This window comes from Lontra canadensis, unplaced genomic scaffold (assembly GCF_010015895.1).
Source record: "Lontra canadensis isolate GAN:19392208 unplaced genomic scaffold, GSC_riverotter_1.0 scaffold1, whole genome shotgun sequence".
NCBI classification, from domain to species: domain Eukaryota; kingdom Metazoa; phylum Chordata; class Mammalia; order Carnivora; family Mustelidae; genus Lontra; species Lontra canadensis.
The window spans coordinates 68,733,599-68,751,741 of record NW_022630995.1 but is presented as its reverse complement, the minus strand read 5'-3'; the positions used below and the strand labels follow the sequence as shown (position 1 = coordinate 68,751,741).

Below are 18,143 nucleotides of genomic sequence, written 5' to 3'. Positions count from 1 at the left end.
ATTATGCAAAGTATCATTCTATTTAGAATCTTCTTTTTCAACTGAAAAAATTCAAAGTCTTGCCTAATCCCACCTGCAATACAGAAGTAGCCCATGACATAAACGGTTGATTATTATTACAGTAGCCATGTATATGGCAAAAAAGAATCCTGTTTATTTTTTTTTCCAGACCCTACCACTCCCTATTGTTCTGCACCCAGTTAGCTTCATCTGCAGCTACATTGGTCCCTCTCTGATACCATTTGATTTCTTTTTTATTATTGAGGTATAATTGACATACAGTATTATCAGTTTCATGTGTACAGTATAAGGATTCAACATTTAGATATACTGCAAAATTATTACCACAATAAATCTGGTATTTTCATTTTTTAGAGACTTATTCATTTAATTGAGGGGATAGGGGCAGAAGGAAAGAATCTCTCAAGCAGACTCCCCAGTGAGTGGGGAAGCCCTACACTGCTTGATCCCAGGACCAGTGAGGTCATGAGTTGAGCCAAAACCAAGAGTCGGTTGCTCAACAACTGAGCCATCTAGGCACTTCTGGTTTGATAAGCTTTAATTATTTCATAGGACAATAGTGCTATACACGGGAATTAGTACATTAATATGTGTTCAACATTCCCCAAAGAAAAGAACATTGAACTCAACTTCAGGAGAGTTACTTGACATCTGGGCAGATCATACGAATTATTCATTTGACCTTGGCTAAATCACATAATCACTTTTCCCTAGTTTGCACAAAATTACAAAGGCTATTTGTGAAACCCTTGTGGTAGTTCATTGTAAACTGTGAAGTGCACTCTTCTATTTATGCTCCATGCTCCTCTTTCTTTAATGATCTTTTCAGTTTCCTTTCTTGACTCCTCATTCCAGGCTCCTTTAAAATACAGTAAGTGGATCCTAAAGAATCTTAAACAACTACCTTGAAAGCATTTTTTTTCTATTGGTGATAAAACTCACTTCTTGATATCTTCAACTATCAACTTTATGCCCCAGTCTCTAAAACCCATCTCTACCCACCACCAGCATTGTCACCTATTTGAATCTGAAAGTCTCTCAAGATTAAAAGTCCAACCTGATCTCAGGTGTTTGAGCCTGATGCGGGGCTCAATCCCAAGACCCTGAGACCATGACCTGAGCCGAAGGCAGAGGCTTAACCCACTGAGCCCCCAGGTGCCCCTCAAGTGTTTTTAATAAATGTATTCTGTCTATCTTTTCAAATTGCGTTTGAATGACTTGCCTTTTCATTTTTTTAATAGTGTCTTCTGACTAGTGTCTCCTGAAAACTTTAATGGACGTTTTTTATTTTGATGATGTCTTATGTATCATTTATTTTCTTCTTTTGGTTCCTACTTCTTGTATTCTAAGAAATATATGCCTAACCCAGGATAACAGAAATTTTCTCCTATGTTGTCATCTAGACATTTGTTTGTTTGCTTCTTTCTCTTAGCTTGTATATTGAGATCTATGATCCATTTTAAATTAATTTTTATAGATGTGTGAGGTAAAGATAAGGAAAGGTTTTTTGTTTTTGCCTAAGGATTTCCAATTGTTTCTGAGTTTTATGTTAAAAAATGTCATTTTCCCAGTGAATATTCTTTGCAATTTTGTCTAAAGTCATTGAAATATATATGTGTGGATGTATTTCTAGATTCTTTATCCCATTCCACTATATCTATACTTACACTAATAAGTTACAAGCCACATAATACATTGATACTTTCATTTATTTTTTTCTAATTTTTTTTTCTTTTTTGAGAGAGAGAGAGGGAGAACCTGAGTGGGGAGGAGGGGCAAAGAGAGGGGGAGAGAGAGAGAATCTCAAGCAGACTCCATGTGAGCTTTGGGCCCTCACCGGGCTCCTGAGATAATGACCTGAGCTGAAATCAAGAGTTGGACGCATAACTGACTGAGCCACCCAGCACCCTTGGGTATTACTTTTATTTTAAAGAGTAAATATGTTTAAGTAAATTAAAGTTTCAAATTTTTTATAACTGTCCAGATATTTACCATTTCTGGCACTCCTTATTCTTTGGTGTAGACCTGTTTTTTACATGTTATCACTTCCTTCTGCCTAAAGACTACTTTAAAATTTGTAGTAGTGAAAGTTTTCTAGGAAATCTCTCAGTTGTTATTTGTCTACAATGGTCTTTATTTCCTCTTTATTTTTGAAAGATACCTTCTTTTGATATAGAATATGTGTGTGCATGTGTGTGTGTGTGTGTGAATACTTTGAAGATATTACTGTATTGTCTTCTGACTTACATAGTATCTAATAAGAAGCCTGTGAGTAATTCTGTTACATATCTCTTTTTCCTTTTCTCAATTTTCAGTTTATCTTTGTTTCTCAGTAATTTAATGGTGATATACCTTCATTTTTCATGTTTATTCTGCATGGAGTACATTGAGCTTGTTGGATCTATAGTTTCACTGTTTCATTGAATTTTGAAGATTTTCATCATCACTTCAGCAAATATTTTTCCGTTTTCCTCTCTGCTTCTTCCAGGACTCCAGTTCCATGCATACGAGACTTCTTGGTATTGTTCTATAAGTCATTTTTGTTCTATTTATGTTTTTATGTCTTTTTCTCTATATACTTCATTTAAATGGTTTCTAATACTAATGTTTCTAATGTTTGCAAGTTCACTATTTATTCTTCTCAAGTGACCAATCTGCTAAGCCCACCTACTATATAGTTTTATTTAGACATTATATTTCATAATTCTCTCATCTCTATGTTATTCTTTTTAAGATTTCCGTTTTTTCCTCACTGTTTATGTGCTTCTCAGCTTCCCTAAATATATGGACCATATTTATAATTGCTGTTGTAAGGTCCTTATCTGCTAATTTCATTATTTCTGTCATTTGGGGTCTCTTTCAGTTGCTTGATCTTTCTTCTGGTTATGGGTCATATTTTCCTGCTTCATTTTTGCTTAGTATATGCTTATTTCACCAATTAAATGTTTACCATTTAAAGAGGAATATAAAAAGAAGAAATAGAAATACTTTCACAAAATTTCATTTCATTTATTTATTTTTATATTCCTTTATATATACTTTCACCAACTCTAAATAAAACAAACAAAAGAACTTCTACTCATTAAGTTCTTCTGTTTAGTTTGGAACTGAGATAGATTTGGGAGTGTTTGAAGTAAACAAAACTAAGAATTCCTTCTCAGTACCTAAATGATCAACAAAATCAATATATTATGTGTATCTCAACTTCTTAGTATACTGGCTTCCTGGCATTGTCATTAAAAAAACAAAACAAAGCCAAAAACCAAAAAACCCAGCATATTTCTTAAGAAAACCCTGAGTTAAATGTTAGAATAAAATGTTTTGTTTTCTTTGTTTTGAATACAGTAGGATGTTTCAGCATATCATGTTAAGGTTAAAGGATACTAGAAATCAGAAGTTGTGAGATTTTGTTAAACATAATGGGAGCTTAGCCTCTAACATTGTACCAAAATCCTGTTATTGTTACCATTTAGCAATTGTCATAATGTGACACAACCCATTTTTTAAAATTTTAGGTGGTAGAAGTTAAGAGCCATTTCTATGTAGTATTTGTCATACAGCCTCTAGTCCAATACCAAACATAATTAAGTGCTTGATACTGTTTTTTAGTGAGCAATAATAATAATGATTTTTAAACAGGATTTATCAATCTCTGTGAAATAAAGAATGTGATGGGCTTTAAAGCTAATGTTACATGGTTTCACTTACTTGTGGAGCATAAGGAATAACACGGAGGACAATGAGAGATGGAGAGGAGAAGTGAGACGGGGGAAATTGGAGGGTGAGACAAACCATAAGAGACTGTGGACTCTGAGAAACAAATTGAGGGTTTTGGAGGGGAGGTGGGTGAGCCTGGTGGTGGGTATTATGGACGGCACCTATTGCATGGAGCACTGGGTGTGGGGCATAAACAATGAACTTTGGAACACTGAAAAATAAATAAAATAAAATGAGAAAAAGGAAAAATAAAAAAAATATGGAAAAAAAGCACTAATGTCACATATATATCTAAGCTATTAGAGATAAATACCCATACATTGGTCTATACTTAGGTCCTTGATTTTTCAGTTTGAATTTCATCACATTACTTTTTTCTCCCTTTTCTTTTCCATAGTACTGCATACTTTCAGTCTAGCAGAAAGGAAAATATATTTTTATCACATCCTATTATTAAACTTTCAGGTCTTATGTTAAAAATTTGGCCTATCCTTTGTCTTCTCTGTTCAAGCTATTCATATAAACTTAGAGCCTGTCTTTTGTTATGACCCTAAAAGATTAAATAATTTTTTTATTATTTTCATGGATTAATATGCAATAAACAAACCCAGTCATTTATCAGAAGATATACTAATAATTTAAAAATTAGAACAATTTAATTGAGTTTGTGCTCATTAGGACATGAAAAAATTATAAAACATTTTTATTCTCATGGACTTTCAGTTTTGTCTTCCCCACTCCCACCCCCACATTCTTACTTGTTTCCTTCACTGCATACGCAAGTGTCCATCATGGAACTCATGGGACATTTCACCATATTGTATAGCAGTTAAGCTCACAGATTCTGGAGCTAGACTCACAAGGTGTGATTTTGAGTGCATTATATATATTTCTGTACCTCAGTTTCCCCTTACTGTATAAAATAAGGATATTAACAATACTTACTTCATAGGATTAAAAAGATTAAATGTTGAAAATAATAGTGTCCACTTTGTGGACTTGTGGAAAGTTATAATTTCTCACTTACAGTTATTAAAGTGTAATGCTAGCTATTATTGTCATCATCATTAGAATCATAAATAACCATTATCATCAAGAACCTTGAATCTCTTGGGAAGACAAGGAACAGACCTGTGTCTTATGCCATTTTGTGCACCTAGTGTCAGAAACCGCACCTGATAATTAATACGAACTCAGTATTTTTACTTTTCATAAATTGTATTCGTTCGTTTGTTTGTTTGTTTCTACCAGTAGTTGTTCAGAGGGATGGAATTTTGCTGGGGAGCCTTAGTCTTATGGCTTGGTTATCAGTGACAGCAGAGATGACATGAATTGACTTTAGATCTATGAATATTGCTGCTCTGAGATTCTCTGAATATGCAATTGTCTCTGTTGTCCTTTGCTTTCCACCCCAGACTCTGTGTATATATTGATCTGATAACGTGTTCTTTGCTATCATCTCCAGAGGCAACATGTTACCTAAGAGGAGAGATGCCATCTCATTACAAAATAATTGAATCCCTCCTCTACACTATCCATGGGCTGCCCTTAGCCTTCCCCAACCTCCCTACCCTAGTACAGAGAACTTTCCCATATTTGACTATGGAGTTTCCTTGATAAGTATGACCATAGATAATCCTTTTTATGTATTGAATATGCTACATGAATGAATTCCAAAGAAAACAACCAAGTACTTATTTTGTAAACATAACAGTTCAGACTCTAAAAGAAACAAGAGGCTTCTTAACAAAAAAAGGATTTTTATGCTCTAACCCACAGTGTGAAAGACCCCGATCTCAAACACAAAATGTCTTAGGGGCACCTGGCCGGCTCAGTCAGCAGAGCATGCAACTCTTGATCTTGTGGTGGTTAAGTTTGAGCCCCACATTGGGTATAGAGATTACTTAGAAATAAAATCTTAAAACAACAACAATAAAAATCGAAAATATTTTAAGCTACATCTTTCTAATATTAAATTATAATAAAATTTAAGATGCCACTAAGAATATTTACATTTTATGCTAAGTTCATGGATCATACGTTATTTTAAACCATAAATTATCAGCCATCTTGATAGATTATGCAAAACTCTGTTAACTTCAATAATTCTTTGAAATTCCAGGCATGAGTTCTTAAAATAATGCATGGCTTGCAAACTCAACCTAAAAAAATTCCCCCTGATTTCAAGGGCTGACAGATTTATTAATAGATGAAGTGTGTCTATTTAGTAGAAAAACAGAGAGGAGAAAGTTGGAGCAATGCTGAATTAAAGGAAAAATACACACCCTGTCCCATCCCCCATTCCAATCATTGCAGCAAGTTGTAAATGGTGTATGAAATGACAAACCCCTGCCCAATGCACAGGAAGAATATAAATATTGCTCTGTAATCACTGCAGTTATGTCTTATTTGCTAAGATTTTCTGCTTAGGTGAACCCAGAAAAACCTCACATCATCTACAAGTCCAAAAAAGCAATCAACGAGACTGAGATTATGTTATTTTACTATATACAACACTCTCCTCTTTCCCCCACTTTTTTCTAGCCATAACATATTTATTGACTATAAGACATATTTATTGACTATTAGGATACTGAAGTATTACTGAAGAGTATGTCTAACAAAAAGATGTTAAAATATTTTTAAAAAGGAAATGTCAAAGCACATATATTACACAGAGGATACCAGAAATATTTTCCATTCCAGAGTCAACCAGACCCGGGTTTGAACCCTGGTTTTGTTTGAACCCCAGGTTTGACTCTAGCTGCATGATTTCACACATCTTTTTTAATGGCTCTGAGCTTCAACCATTGTCCTTTGTGAGAAGGAGATAATATGTACCCACAATTTGAAAATTAAATTTGAAGATTAAATGAAGCAATGTAAGCCATAAAGCACAATATTTGGCAAAGTAGGGTATCTGTGAAATGTGGGTCAATTTTTTTCTTTCTTTTTCATGATGGAAGTACCTGTTAAGTCATGGAAAGAATGCTGCCTTTTGAACTAGAAGACTTAGGTTGTCATTTTTCACTTTTTAATTTATGAGACAATTCAGTGGACCTTGTTGAATAGATATGAGCTAATTTTTAATGAAAATGGATATTATTTTTTTCTATAAGAAAAATTTATGATAATGTACACTTTAAAATGTTCAATAAGTGCCAGGTATTAATATTATAAATTAACATATATGGATCAAAAATATACACATATATAATACCCAAGTTTTTACAAATCTGTTCTTTAGAGACATGACAAACTACAGTTATTTGATTCTTAAATGATAACTTTTTTTTTTTTTTGCTCAGTTTCTTCAAGGTCATATTTATTGGAACTATCTCATAATAAACTGCAAGATGTCCTCAGAATGCGAAGGTTAAGGTTAAGTATATTGGAATTGGACTCCAGGACACCTGGTTTTGTATTTAAAATCATGCTGCAAATTTCTCTTTTCCATCTTGGATCTCTCTGAATCGTTCAGCTGCCTTAATTAGATATGGAAGTTGATGTTCAGTATTTACCCATGCCAGACTATCTTACCTCTTTGCATGTACAGGTGCAAGTCATCCTTGAAAAAATTAAGGCTTAGGTCCCATTATATTTCAAACAATAGCTAATATTTTGGAAATTTTAAAAACCTTCTCCCAGTAGATAATGTTGTAGAAAGCAAACCAAGGCAGAGGAATCACCCCACGCTACTGATAAGAATCCACATCAAAGTTGTGATTTCAAATGAAGTGACACTCCTATTCACACATATAGCCTCATATGCATAAAAATTAGTTGGTCACCAGAGGAAAATAAAGTAATTTTCAAAATCTAATATAACTCATTTAATAAGACCACGAACCAAAGAGAATGAAAGATGTCAAGAAAAAGAGGAAATATACCTCAGCCAATAATAGGTTTCATTTCCTACTTAAAAAAAAATAATAATAATAATGCTTCGTAAGATTTGAGAAGAGAATGAGGCTTATTCATTTTGATCCTGTGGCAATACTTTGAAGCTTACGTTTTAACCTGGTCTATTTTACATTTCCAGATGCTATGAAAGGCAATGTATGCAGAAAGCAACACCCATGGGGATTTGGGTATTTCACTTGCCCCACTGTTAGCGGTGATTCGGATCTTACTTTTTCTGAAAGCATCTTTAAAGAATTCTTCAAGCTGTCTGGAGAATGCTGGCTTGCAGAATTAAGCAGTAGGTCTGCATGGGTTGCTATCAGAGGTTGGAGCTGATTGATGTTGCTGAGAACTTCTTTTGCTTTGGCTGTGTTTTCAGGCGAATAGTAAATAAACTGGTATCCAGTACTGGAACAACAAAGATAAAGGCAAGTTACACAAAAAAAGCAGAAAGCATTTGCAGCCCTTAGTACCAGATGGCAAATGAGAAACAGAACTCCAAATAGCATGATTTCCTTTTGAACAGATAAGAACTATTCTAAGAGGTTTTCATGATGTCCTAAGAGTTTTTTTTTAAGCAAAATGACCAAGATATTTTTTAAGACCAAGATTGTTTTTCAAAGATTTTAAAAGTGAAATAAATCAAGTTTTGCTCAACTACAAGGAAGATTCTTTATAATTACATATGTCAGGTATTAGTATTCAAAACAAATTATTGTTCATTACTAATAAATTTGAAGTCACGTTAATATGGAGTGAAAGTATGAGCTTTTATATTCAGGCTAATTTGAATGTAAATCCTGGCTCTGCCACCTACTAGCACGGTGACCTTAGGCAGGCTTCAGTTTCCTGCACAGGAAATTATGAATAAATATACAAGAATTCTAAGCGGTGGATAAGCTTGGTCATAATTTATGTGAAATGCCTACAAAAGTGCCTAACACAGAGCAAGCATTCAGTAAGTACTGCCTATATTTTCCCCCATGATAGATAGGGCAGAGTGAGTAAATTTTAATAGCTGGGAAGTGGGGAGAAAATATATTAATGCCAGGAAAATATATTAATGCCAAAATATATTAATGGGCATAAGGAGAACTTTATTGGCTAGAACAAGAATATTGATAGCATAAAAAATTCACTAGGCTATTTTATCATTACCCAATTTGTTCCTAGTGGTTTCTCATTTCACTTGTAAAGAAAAATCTAAAAGTGATTACTAAATAAAGAATTACTGACTTTTATAATCATCATCTAAGAGTTGGTCAAGCATACTACAGGGGTAAGGATTCCATGGAATGAAGGAATCTTTTGATAAGGAAAGACAAAGGAAGCATTTCGGCAAGGGAAGGAATAAACCAGCAAAACACCAGCCAAAGTGAAAGAAGAGGGAAGTTCCCTTGGCTGGCCTGGCGTAGCACTTGCCTACATCCCTTTGCATCCACTGTCAAAGCATTTATCATATATCTTGCACTCTGTGTTGAGTACTTATTGAGTATTTTCTCTACACTTACCAGTTAAATTATTAAAATTCCCGTAATTCCATTTCTTATTTAGAAATATTAGAATCCAACAAGAAAAATTAACAAGTAGGGAGCACTCTTCCTTCCCTTGCATTCACACTAATGACTTTGATGGGAAAGTATCAGTTTCCTTGGTAAGACAACACTCCTTTTTGTAAACATATAATGACTGTTCCTACTGTTTTATTTATAGCGGTGATTGAAAGAAAAATCCTTCGTCGCTTAGACTATTCAGAAGATAGTCCACAAGCTGATGAGGGATACAGGTTTGTGAAGGCTAAGAAACACTTCAGCAGTGTGTGACACTTAGATTTTGCTCTTAATTCTGTCCTTACAGACTTCTACATTTCAGAAGTGGGAGCTGAAAAATAAAACACACCATAACTACTTATTGTATGTATTTTTTTAATATTTTATTTATTTGACAGAGAGAGATCACAAGTAGGCAGAGAGGCAGGCAGAGAGAGAGGGGGAAGCAGGCTCTCTGCCAAGCAGAGAGCCCCATGTGGGGCTCGATCAGGACCCTGAGATCATGACCTGAGCCAAAGGCAGAAGCTCAACCCACTGAGCCACCCAGGTGCCCCTACTGTATGTATTTCAATGCAAATTAAAGCAAATGAATGAAGAACAGTGGTGAGGAAGAGAAAGAAAACAGTCATCCCTGCCAATCACCTATAACATTTTCTGGTTCATCTGATCTCGCTCAGGAGTGTGCTAAGGCCTCTAACAAAAATCACCACCTTTGATGTACCCCTTACTCATCTGTACTCAGACCAGATACAACGTTCAATCCACCACAGTGGATTAAGAAAGCAAACAACTCCGTGTTATTTTTGCAAAGAAAGGGATTATCTAAAGATATTAGTGGGTCATGGGGGTGGGGATGATGTTTGATACCCAGCACTTCTAACAGCAGAGAAAGACTCTAGAGATTCAACAGAGAAAGAACATGTGGTAGCTGCTTGGTGGTCCCTTTCCACTAATCTTCTCTTCTTGTCATAATTTACTTTCTGCTGTCAACTTCTGGGTACCTACAGGCCTCCCACAGCTTAGCTCTTGGAAAGCAGAGTTCTGCAGGCCATGTGTGGTCTTCTAGCTTTCTCGTCCCATAACTGTCCTCTTTGAGGATGTCATGCATGCCCTCTCATAATTCAATCCCAAGCATTCTTTTGACTCCTGGCACCATTGCCTTCCTTCTTTACTCATCTCATACTTCCCTAGCAGTTCACTGTTACTTTATTCCTGAATTTTACCTACTTTCATCATTATTATTATGTTTAAAGATTTTATTTATTTGAGAGAGAGCGCATGTCAAGGCATGAGAGCAGGAGAGGTGGGGCAGGGGGGAGGGAGAAGGAGGAGGTAAGAATTCCAAGCAGACAGAAGCATGGAGCCCCACATGAGACTTGATCCCCCCATCCTAGGACCCTGAGATCATGACCTGATAGAAGCCAAAAGTCAATGCTCAACAGACCTAGCCACCCAGGTATGCCTACTTTCATTATTTTTTCCTACGTATTTCTTACTCTGCACATTTCTTTAGCCTCTCCTCTCCATTCGAGTCTACTACACACATTTTCAAGATTTATTTCTTACATGTTCTTTATTTCTACATGTTCTAATTAATAGTTCAGTGATCCTCAAATTTTAGCAGGCATATGATTCACTTGGGGATGAGGAGAGAGCCTGGGTGTGTGTTTGAAAAATGCAGATTACCTGGCAACACTGAAAGATTCTGCTTCAGTGGGTTGTAGCACTGTAACAACCAGCTCAGGAAATGCAGATGATGCAGAGGCACAGCTGAGCACGTTTAGAGACACCTGCTGCCCTTGCTTTGTTTGTGAATCCCCTCTAAACCCTTGGTCTTGCTACACCATGCCTCTGATAAAGGTCCTTTTTCTTGTTCTAAGTTTCAAGTTCCTTGTTCTTTAGTTATTCTCATTTCCATGATACCCTTTACAAGGCTAGCTTTGTACTCCATCTTTATATCTAGCTCATGTTGTTTTGCTTCCCTCTCTTTACCAGTGCTGCCTCCCATCACTATTTTCATCATCCTTTCCTCTCTTCCCTCCCAGCATAGTTCCTTCCTCTTCCTCTCTTTCCCCAGTCTCCATTGTGGGATGCTCCCAGAACTCCTGACGCCTGCTCCTAAGTCAGTCTCCATTGGAGCTAAATAACATAGCAGGCTTTGGTTCTCCCCATTAGGTTATTTAATGATGAGCATCTTACCTAGTGAGGTAGAAAGATTCATTTTCCACAGTAAAAGCCACTGTTGATGTCCAGGATGAAATAGTATGGTATGGAAAAAAAATATATCACCACCCACAAAATAATTTTAAGTGTGCATAAATTTCCTTTACCTATTCAGTGCCTTACTCTTTAAACATGTCATATATTTTAACAGTTATAGCTTTTTAAATGGAAAGTTATGAGTATAATTTAATTATTGAGATAAAAAGAATATAGCTAAACTCTATTTTATAGTGGTCTGAAATTTAAACTGAATCCAAACACTTGAACTAACTATCAATCAGACAAAACCAGAAGAAAGACAAAGTATTTGCTTGGACAAAAAATATTTTATAAGATGTAAATATAGCGAATCTTGGACAATGAAAATTGAAATTAATTTCATACTATTTTTCTATTGATGAAACAGTGAATTAAAGTGTGTGTGTGTATATATATATATATATATATATATCTGTGTATATATACATACTTAAATATATATCTATTTAATTATCTATCAGTTTAATTAGAAAATATGCACATCACACACACACCCGTAACTCACAGGGGCATGTAAGTGTTGTTACCAGGGATGTCATATTCTGAAGTTGTAAAGAAAAATAAAGCACATAGTGAAATAACATTCATATTCATAGACTCTAATTGCTAACCAGAATACAACTAAACCAATGGCTGTATGTTCTTCTGTGTTTATTCCACCTCATTTGCTTTTTGCTGGTCCTCCTTATCTCCCCATCCTCTAGTGTTGGCCCCCTCCAAAGCTCACTCCTTGGGGTCACTTCCTTTTTTTAGTCTCCATGCCCTTCTTAAGTAATTCCATTTAATCTTCTGGTTTAAATACTTCAGTTGTGATGATTCCCAAATCCACATCTCTAGCCTAGACCTCTTCCCTGAACTCTAATTAAAAACAAAAGCTCTCCTCTTCACAGCTCCCATTCATCATGTCCCAAACTGAGGTCCGCATCTGCTCCGCGTCCTCAACAACAGCTCCTTATATACATGTTCCCATCTCAGTTAATGGCAAGTCCGTTTGATGTGGCATATTTCTCTTTTCTACCTCTTTTACCTTTACCCATTATTTCCCCCTAGAAAATTCTTTCTGTTCTTTAAAACATAAGCAGATTTCAACCATTTATTTCCACACTCACTGCAACAAGCCTGGTGCAAGCCATCATCTTCTACCTCACAAACTGGTCTTCCCATCTCTGTTTCTTACTCTAAGACACCCAAATTCTTGACTTACACTTAGGGTTGAAGGAGGCAGGGGGCAGGTGAGGAGAGCAAAATAAAGCAATTCTCCCTTAGCTTGCTGCCCACACCCAGATCCTGGGACTTGCTCGGCCGTTTATCTGCGCCTTTCCTCCCCCATGCCACCACCACCTCCACCCTTAACCCATTTGCCCAACCAAGCCATTATGTTGGTAACTAGAGTCATGGAAGAACATAGATTAGAAATGAGGAAGAGACAAGGAGGGAAAAGTGAAGGAAAAGATCAGGGAGGGGGCACAGGCAGAAGAGGATTAGGGTTAAGGAATATAGAAAAAAATGATAAGAATAATGTGCCTCTGCTTCTGTAGCAGAACTTTATCTCCAGAGAAAAAACTAAGGACTATTTCCACTTATTTTTTCCCAACTCAAGCACTACTTGTGAAAAAACGATCTCTTGAATCCTGAGGGAGGGATAGACATTCTCTCAGTTCTAACTGAGAAGAAAACTATGTGGATAATAAATGAAAATTTACACCTTAGTGCACTTGAATATACCCTTTTGGCTTCACAGGGTTTAACAACGTGCTTCAAGAAATTGTAGAAGGTAAAAACATACTTCTCTGTTTTCCCGCATGCATCTTTCCTATTTTTTGCTAGAAGTATAGTTTAGATAAAAGAACTAAGAGGAAAACGGTATTTGTTTTTTTTACCTCGTATGGATTTCACTTACATAATTACATTAGTTATATGATCGAAGCTTAAATTAATGTTTATCTTTGAATCAACTCTTTTTAAAACAAATATTGGTTTCATAGAAATTTTAGAGTCAATGTTTTGAATAATATACTTGATTCTGCCATTTATTAGCTTTGTGACAGGTAATGCTAATTAAGAAGGAAAATGTCCTAAAATTCATTTCAGCTCAACTTACCCTCAAGGAAAATCAGCCTATTTTCTCAATTACAGTGGCTTCTACTATCCCACTTTTCAGTTTGAAGTTCCTTTTTCCTTTTTTTTTTCTTAAGATTTTATTTATTTATTTAACAGAGAGATAGAGGGCACAGATAGGCAGAGTGGCAGACAGAGAAGCAGACTCCCCGTTGAGCAGGAATCCCAGGACCCTGGGATCATGACCTGACAGAAGGCAGATGCTTAAGGACTGAGCCACCTAGGCGCCCCTTCAGTTTGAAGTTCTTATCGGCAATTTCTTAACCATTAAGACCTCTTTTCTATATACAATATTTCCTTAGCTCTATTTTTGCCCTTTCAAGAAATTTCAGGCACTTTTATATGACCTTTAAATAAACAAAGTCCCATATGATTTCACTTCCTTCCATGGCCTATTTCCATTTATTCCTGAAATCACTTGTCCTAATTCCTTTGCTAGCTTTTAAGGGTCTGGTCACTTCTATTTCTGCCTAGTATGGCTTCTGGTATTTTCATGCTCACTCCTCTGCAAAGGTGTCATGGAGTAATATCCAAATCATGTCCTCTGATCCCCTCTCATCTCAAAAACTTTTCAATTCCATCCTGGACTGTATCCATTCGCATGCCTAATAGACAGTAAGATTAAGCACAAGAATAGAACCCATTCCCAAATACACTGTCAAAGTAAAAATTTCTTTGACTGTAAATGATCATGAGGGGCCTTTTTGGGGTGATGAAAATGTTCTAAACGTTGGAATGTTATGATGATTGCATAACTCTATAAATTTATTAAAAATCACTGAATCATATATCTGACCTTATCATATCACCAATCATATCACTGACCTTAAAACAGGTCAGTCCCAGGGTATGCAAATTACAGTACATAAGCAGAGAGTTGAATGGTGGTTGCCAGGGAAGCAGGGAGGGGAAGATAGGGAGACATTAGTCAAAGGATACAAAGCTTTGGTGGCAAAAGGTGTATAAGTTCTGGAGATCTAATGTACAGCACTATGACTATAGTTAACAATACTGTATTGTATATTTGAAATATGTTAAGAAGGCAGATCTCAAGTGTTCTCACCACAAAAAAGAATAAAAGAAGGCAAAGATGAAGATGAAGATAAGAAAATAATAACCATGTGAGATGATGGGTAGATTAAATAATTTGTGGTGATAATTTAAAAAATACAACACATAACAGTTGCATATTATATATATGTTATATGTTTTATATATATAATTTTTATTTGTCAATTACACCTTCATAAATCGGGGCAAAAGTAAACAAGTGTCTCCAGAATATGGTATTATAGTGTTGGTGATTATAAGTCTAGGATAAGAAGTCAGGAAGGCAGAAAATATATTTAAGAGCCATTTCATTTTTTTCCCATTAAACCTAAATATATTTTCATGGGGAGTTCTAATAAAGCAAATTTGTACTGTGGAATTTATACTAATAATCCAAATCTCTTTCTTTCTCTCATTTTAATAGTCAATAATCACAGAGTCTACATTACAGGACTAGAATTATGCTAAATGCTTGTAGAGATTATTTTTATTTAATGTTGACAAAACTTTGAGGAACAAATACTATTCCATCATACAGATATGGAAGTTGGAACTTGGGTAGGTTAAGTAACTTCTCCTGGATCAAACAACTAACATGGATGGTTAAAACCAACATTTATCCCCAGGTCTTCATTATCACACACTTTGAACTCTTAATTATGTTTTACCACCTCATGAACATGATTTGGCCTGCTTTAAATTTGGAAAAATTATAATACAATAACTAAAACAGGAAACATCTTTTATTTAGTAATATAATGGTAGGTACAGCCTACAAATATTAAAATAAAAAAGCATTGAAGACATTCTCATCTAATTAAAGCTCACTAGAGAAGATGAACGAGTCTATTTTATAACATAGATTAGACTAAAGAATGAATTTGAAAATCATCTCACAATAAATTGCTTTCAACAAATATTTAATGACTGCTGCTTGGTGAATACACTGAGGAAAGCAAAAGGCCAGAGGTCTTTCTGGTGGATGAGTGTGATGATGCTTGTCCTCTAAATGCCACAAGCCAGGGCTGGTAGCAGAGAGGAAGAAACAGGGAACAAATAACTTTTTTTTTTTTAACCTCACTCATCTTCTCACAAGACCTTGCAAATTTAAGTATCATTTGAGTAGCCATAGTTTCAGAGCTTTTTACTAACAATCCTCAGTACTATGACTCTTATATTCTTGTGAGGTCAGACATTCATTTAGAAGCAATGTCACATGGCATTGTGACAAAGGATGTCATATGGCTTCTAATTTTCTATGTATTTTGTAGTTGGAGATTTTTTTTCATGTCATCTAGTTCTCCATATTTGCCAGAAGGAGAAGTAGAAAGAGGATTTTACAAAGACATTTCTCTTATTGTACAACAAAATAAAAAAGAAGAGAAGGCGCTTAGGTGGCTCAGTTGATTAAGCGTCTGCCTTCCGCTCAGGTCATCATCCTAGCATCCTGGGATCAAATCCCACATTGGGCTCCCTGCTCATTGGGGAGGTCTGCTTCTCCCTCTATCCAAACATCCCTCCGCCTTTGTGATCTCTGTCTTAAGCTCTTTCTCTCTCTCTGTCTCTCAAATAAATAAATGAAATCTTAAAAAAAAAAAAAAAGGAAGGGAGATAGAAAACAAAAGTATCTTAAAAGAACTAGAACCCTGTCTGCATCTATCTGCATCACTCTACATAAATTTACTATCCTTTCCAAAACATTCACCCATGTTTAGATTGATGTCTTTGTATATATAATTTCATGTTTTCTTGCAGGTACAGTTTTTTTGTTTTGTTTTGTTTTTTTAAGATTTTATTTATTTATTTGAGACATAAAATGAGAGGAGAGAGCATGAGAGGGGAGAGGTGAGCGGGAGAAGCAGACCCCCCACCGAGCAGGGAGCCCAATGTGGGACTAGATCCTGGGACTCTAGGATCATGACCTGAGCCGAAGGCAGTTGCTTAACCAACTGAGCCACCCAGATGCCCCCGGGTACAGTTTTAATATACATGTCTACATACTTCATAATCCATACACTAATTGAAATGACTACATAGTGCTCTACTCTAGTGATGCAAAGAGTGTTTATTCATTCATTCAAGATGTTTCTAATATCTTACTATTATAAATAGAATCTATGATCATCTTTGAAAAGTTTACTTTTCCCTTTTATTATTTTATTTCCTAAGTGGTTTTCCTGAAGTGTATAGGGCGGGCTATATATAGAGAACCAATGTTTACAATTATTTTTACTGACTACTATATAAAACAATTTCAGGCAGTTTAAAATAGTGTTAATCACCATATCAAGTAATGTATTTTTTGTAACTATACAGGTGAAGTGATTATCTCTTAAAATTATGTTCTCATAAAAGCCCATAAAGAGTTGAATGGACCAACTTTTTTTTTTTTTCCCCTTAAATTTCTATGTGGTGGGTAGCAAAATCGGTTCTGGAAAGGTCATCTATTAGTAGTTAGAACTAAAATTGTTCATTTATTAAGAGCCTATATTTTGTGTTAAATATCTACTGATTGCATCAGGGTGAATAAGTATGGAAGAAGAATCTGAGAGTGGGGATAGAAGTCTAATTTTCTGGTCTGGTTCTATCATTATCTGTATGGGTGATTTAATCTTTGATCTCAGTATTCTCATCAATAATAAAGTAAATAGGGGAATTTGTGATCTCTGAGATTCCTTATTGGTTCTAACATTTAAGAGGCTCTTTAATTGGAAAAAAAAACACAGACTCAACAAAATTATTTTCTTGTTCCCAACACTTATTTTCATGTTGAATATATACAACTGACTTTATTAACGAAGCAATGGAAATCAATGGGTTATTTCCTGTACTCTCTTTCCCAGCAACCTGTGCATTTACCCAGTTGTATAAACCAGAGTACTAAGAGTTCCTCAACCCTGCCTAGCCTCCCTAAATTTTCATTCAGTTAGATTTAAATTCTATAAAAGTTTTCTTAAAATCTCTAACTCCATAGTCACCCATTTCCTCTCTCCATTAGTATTATAATGGCTTAATCCTTTGCTCTTCTTCATGCTTTTCATGTGGTTCAAAATACAAATCTAATCCTGTTAATCCTCAGACAAAAACCTGTCAGCGACTCCCTATAGTCTACTGGATGAGCTGCCAGGACTTGATATAGCAAACAAATACCCTTCAGATTTGGCTCTTGTCCTGCCCACACTTATATTCTTTCTCTCTCTTCTCTTTTTCTCTCTCCCCTTCCCTCCCCTCATCTTCCCACCACCCTCTTTCCTCTCCCCTCTCCTCTCCCATCCCCCACTTTTCCTCTCTCTCTCTCTCTCTCTCTCTCTCTCATTTCCAGATTCTTTACACTCCTGGAGCCAAGGACAGTGAATGTCATCACCATACATGTGTGTGCTGCACAGAAACTTGGGAGTCTTCCTTGATTTCTCTAGATTTTTACCTCCCACTCCAAACAAACACACAAAATCTAAACAATTGCCAACCCTCCCAAGTATCTCTGTAACCGGTCTCTTTTTTTGTATCTGTGCTGACACCACT

At 35.6% G+C, this 18,143-nt stretch overlaps 1 protein-coding gene across 6 annotated transcripts in view; it reads right to left on the bottom strand.

The window, feature by feature from the left end:
* Positions 1-18,143, bottom strand: part of INPP4B (inositol polyphosphate-4-phosphatase type II B) — an 807,880-nt gene that overhangs the window by 127,749 nt on the left and 661,988 nt on the right. For all 6 annotated transcript variants that reach the window (XM_032857097.1, XM_032857105.1, XM_032857119.1 and 3 more), the window contains one exon: positions 7,872-8,049. In XM_032857097.1, the coding sequence (XP_032712988.1) occupies positions 7,872-8,049 (178 nt within the window). The remainder of the gene's footprint in view (positions 1-7,871; positions 8,050-18,143) is intronic.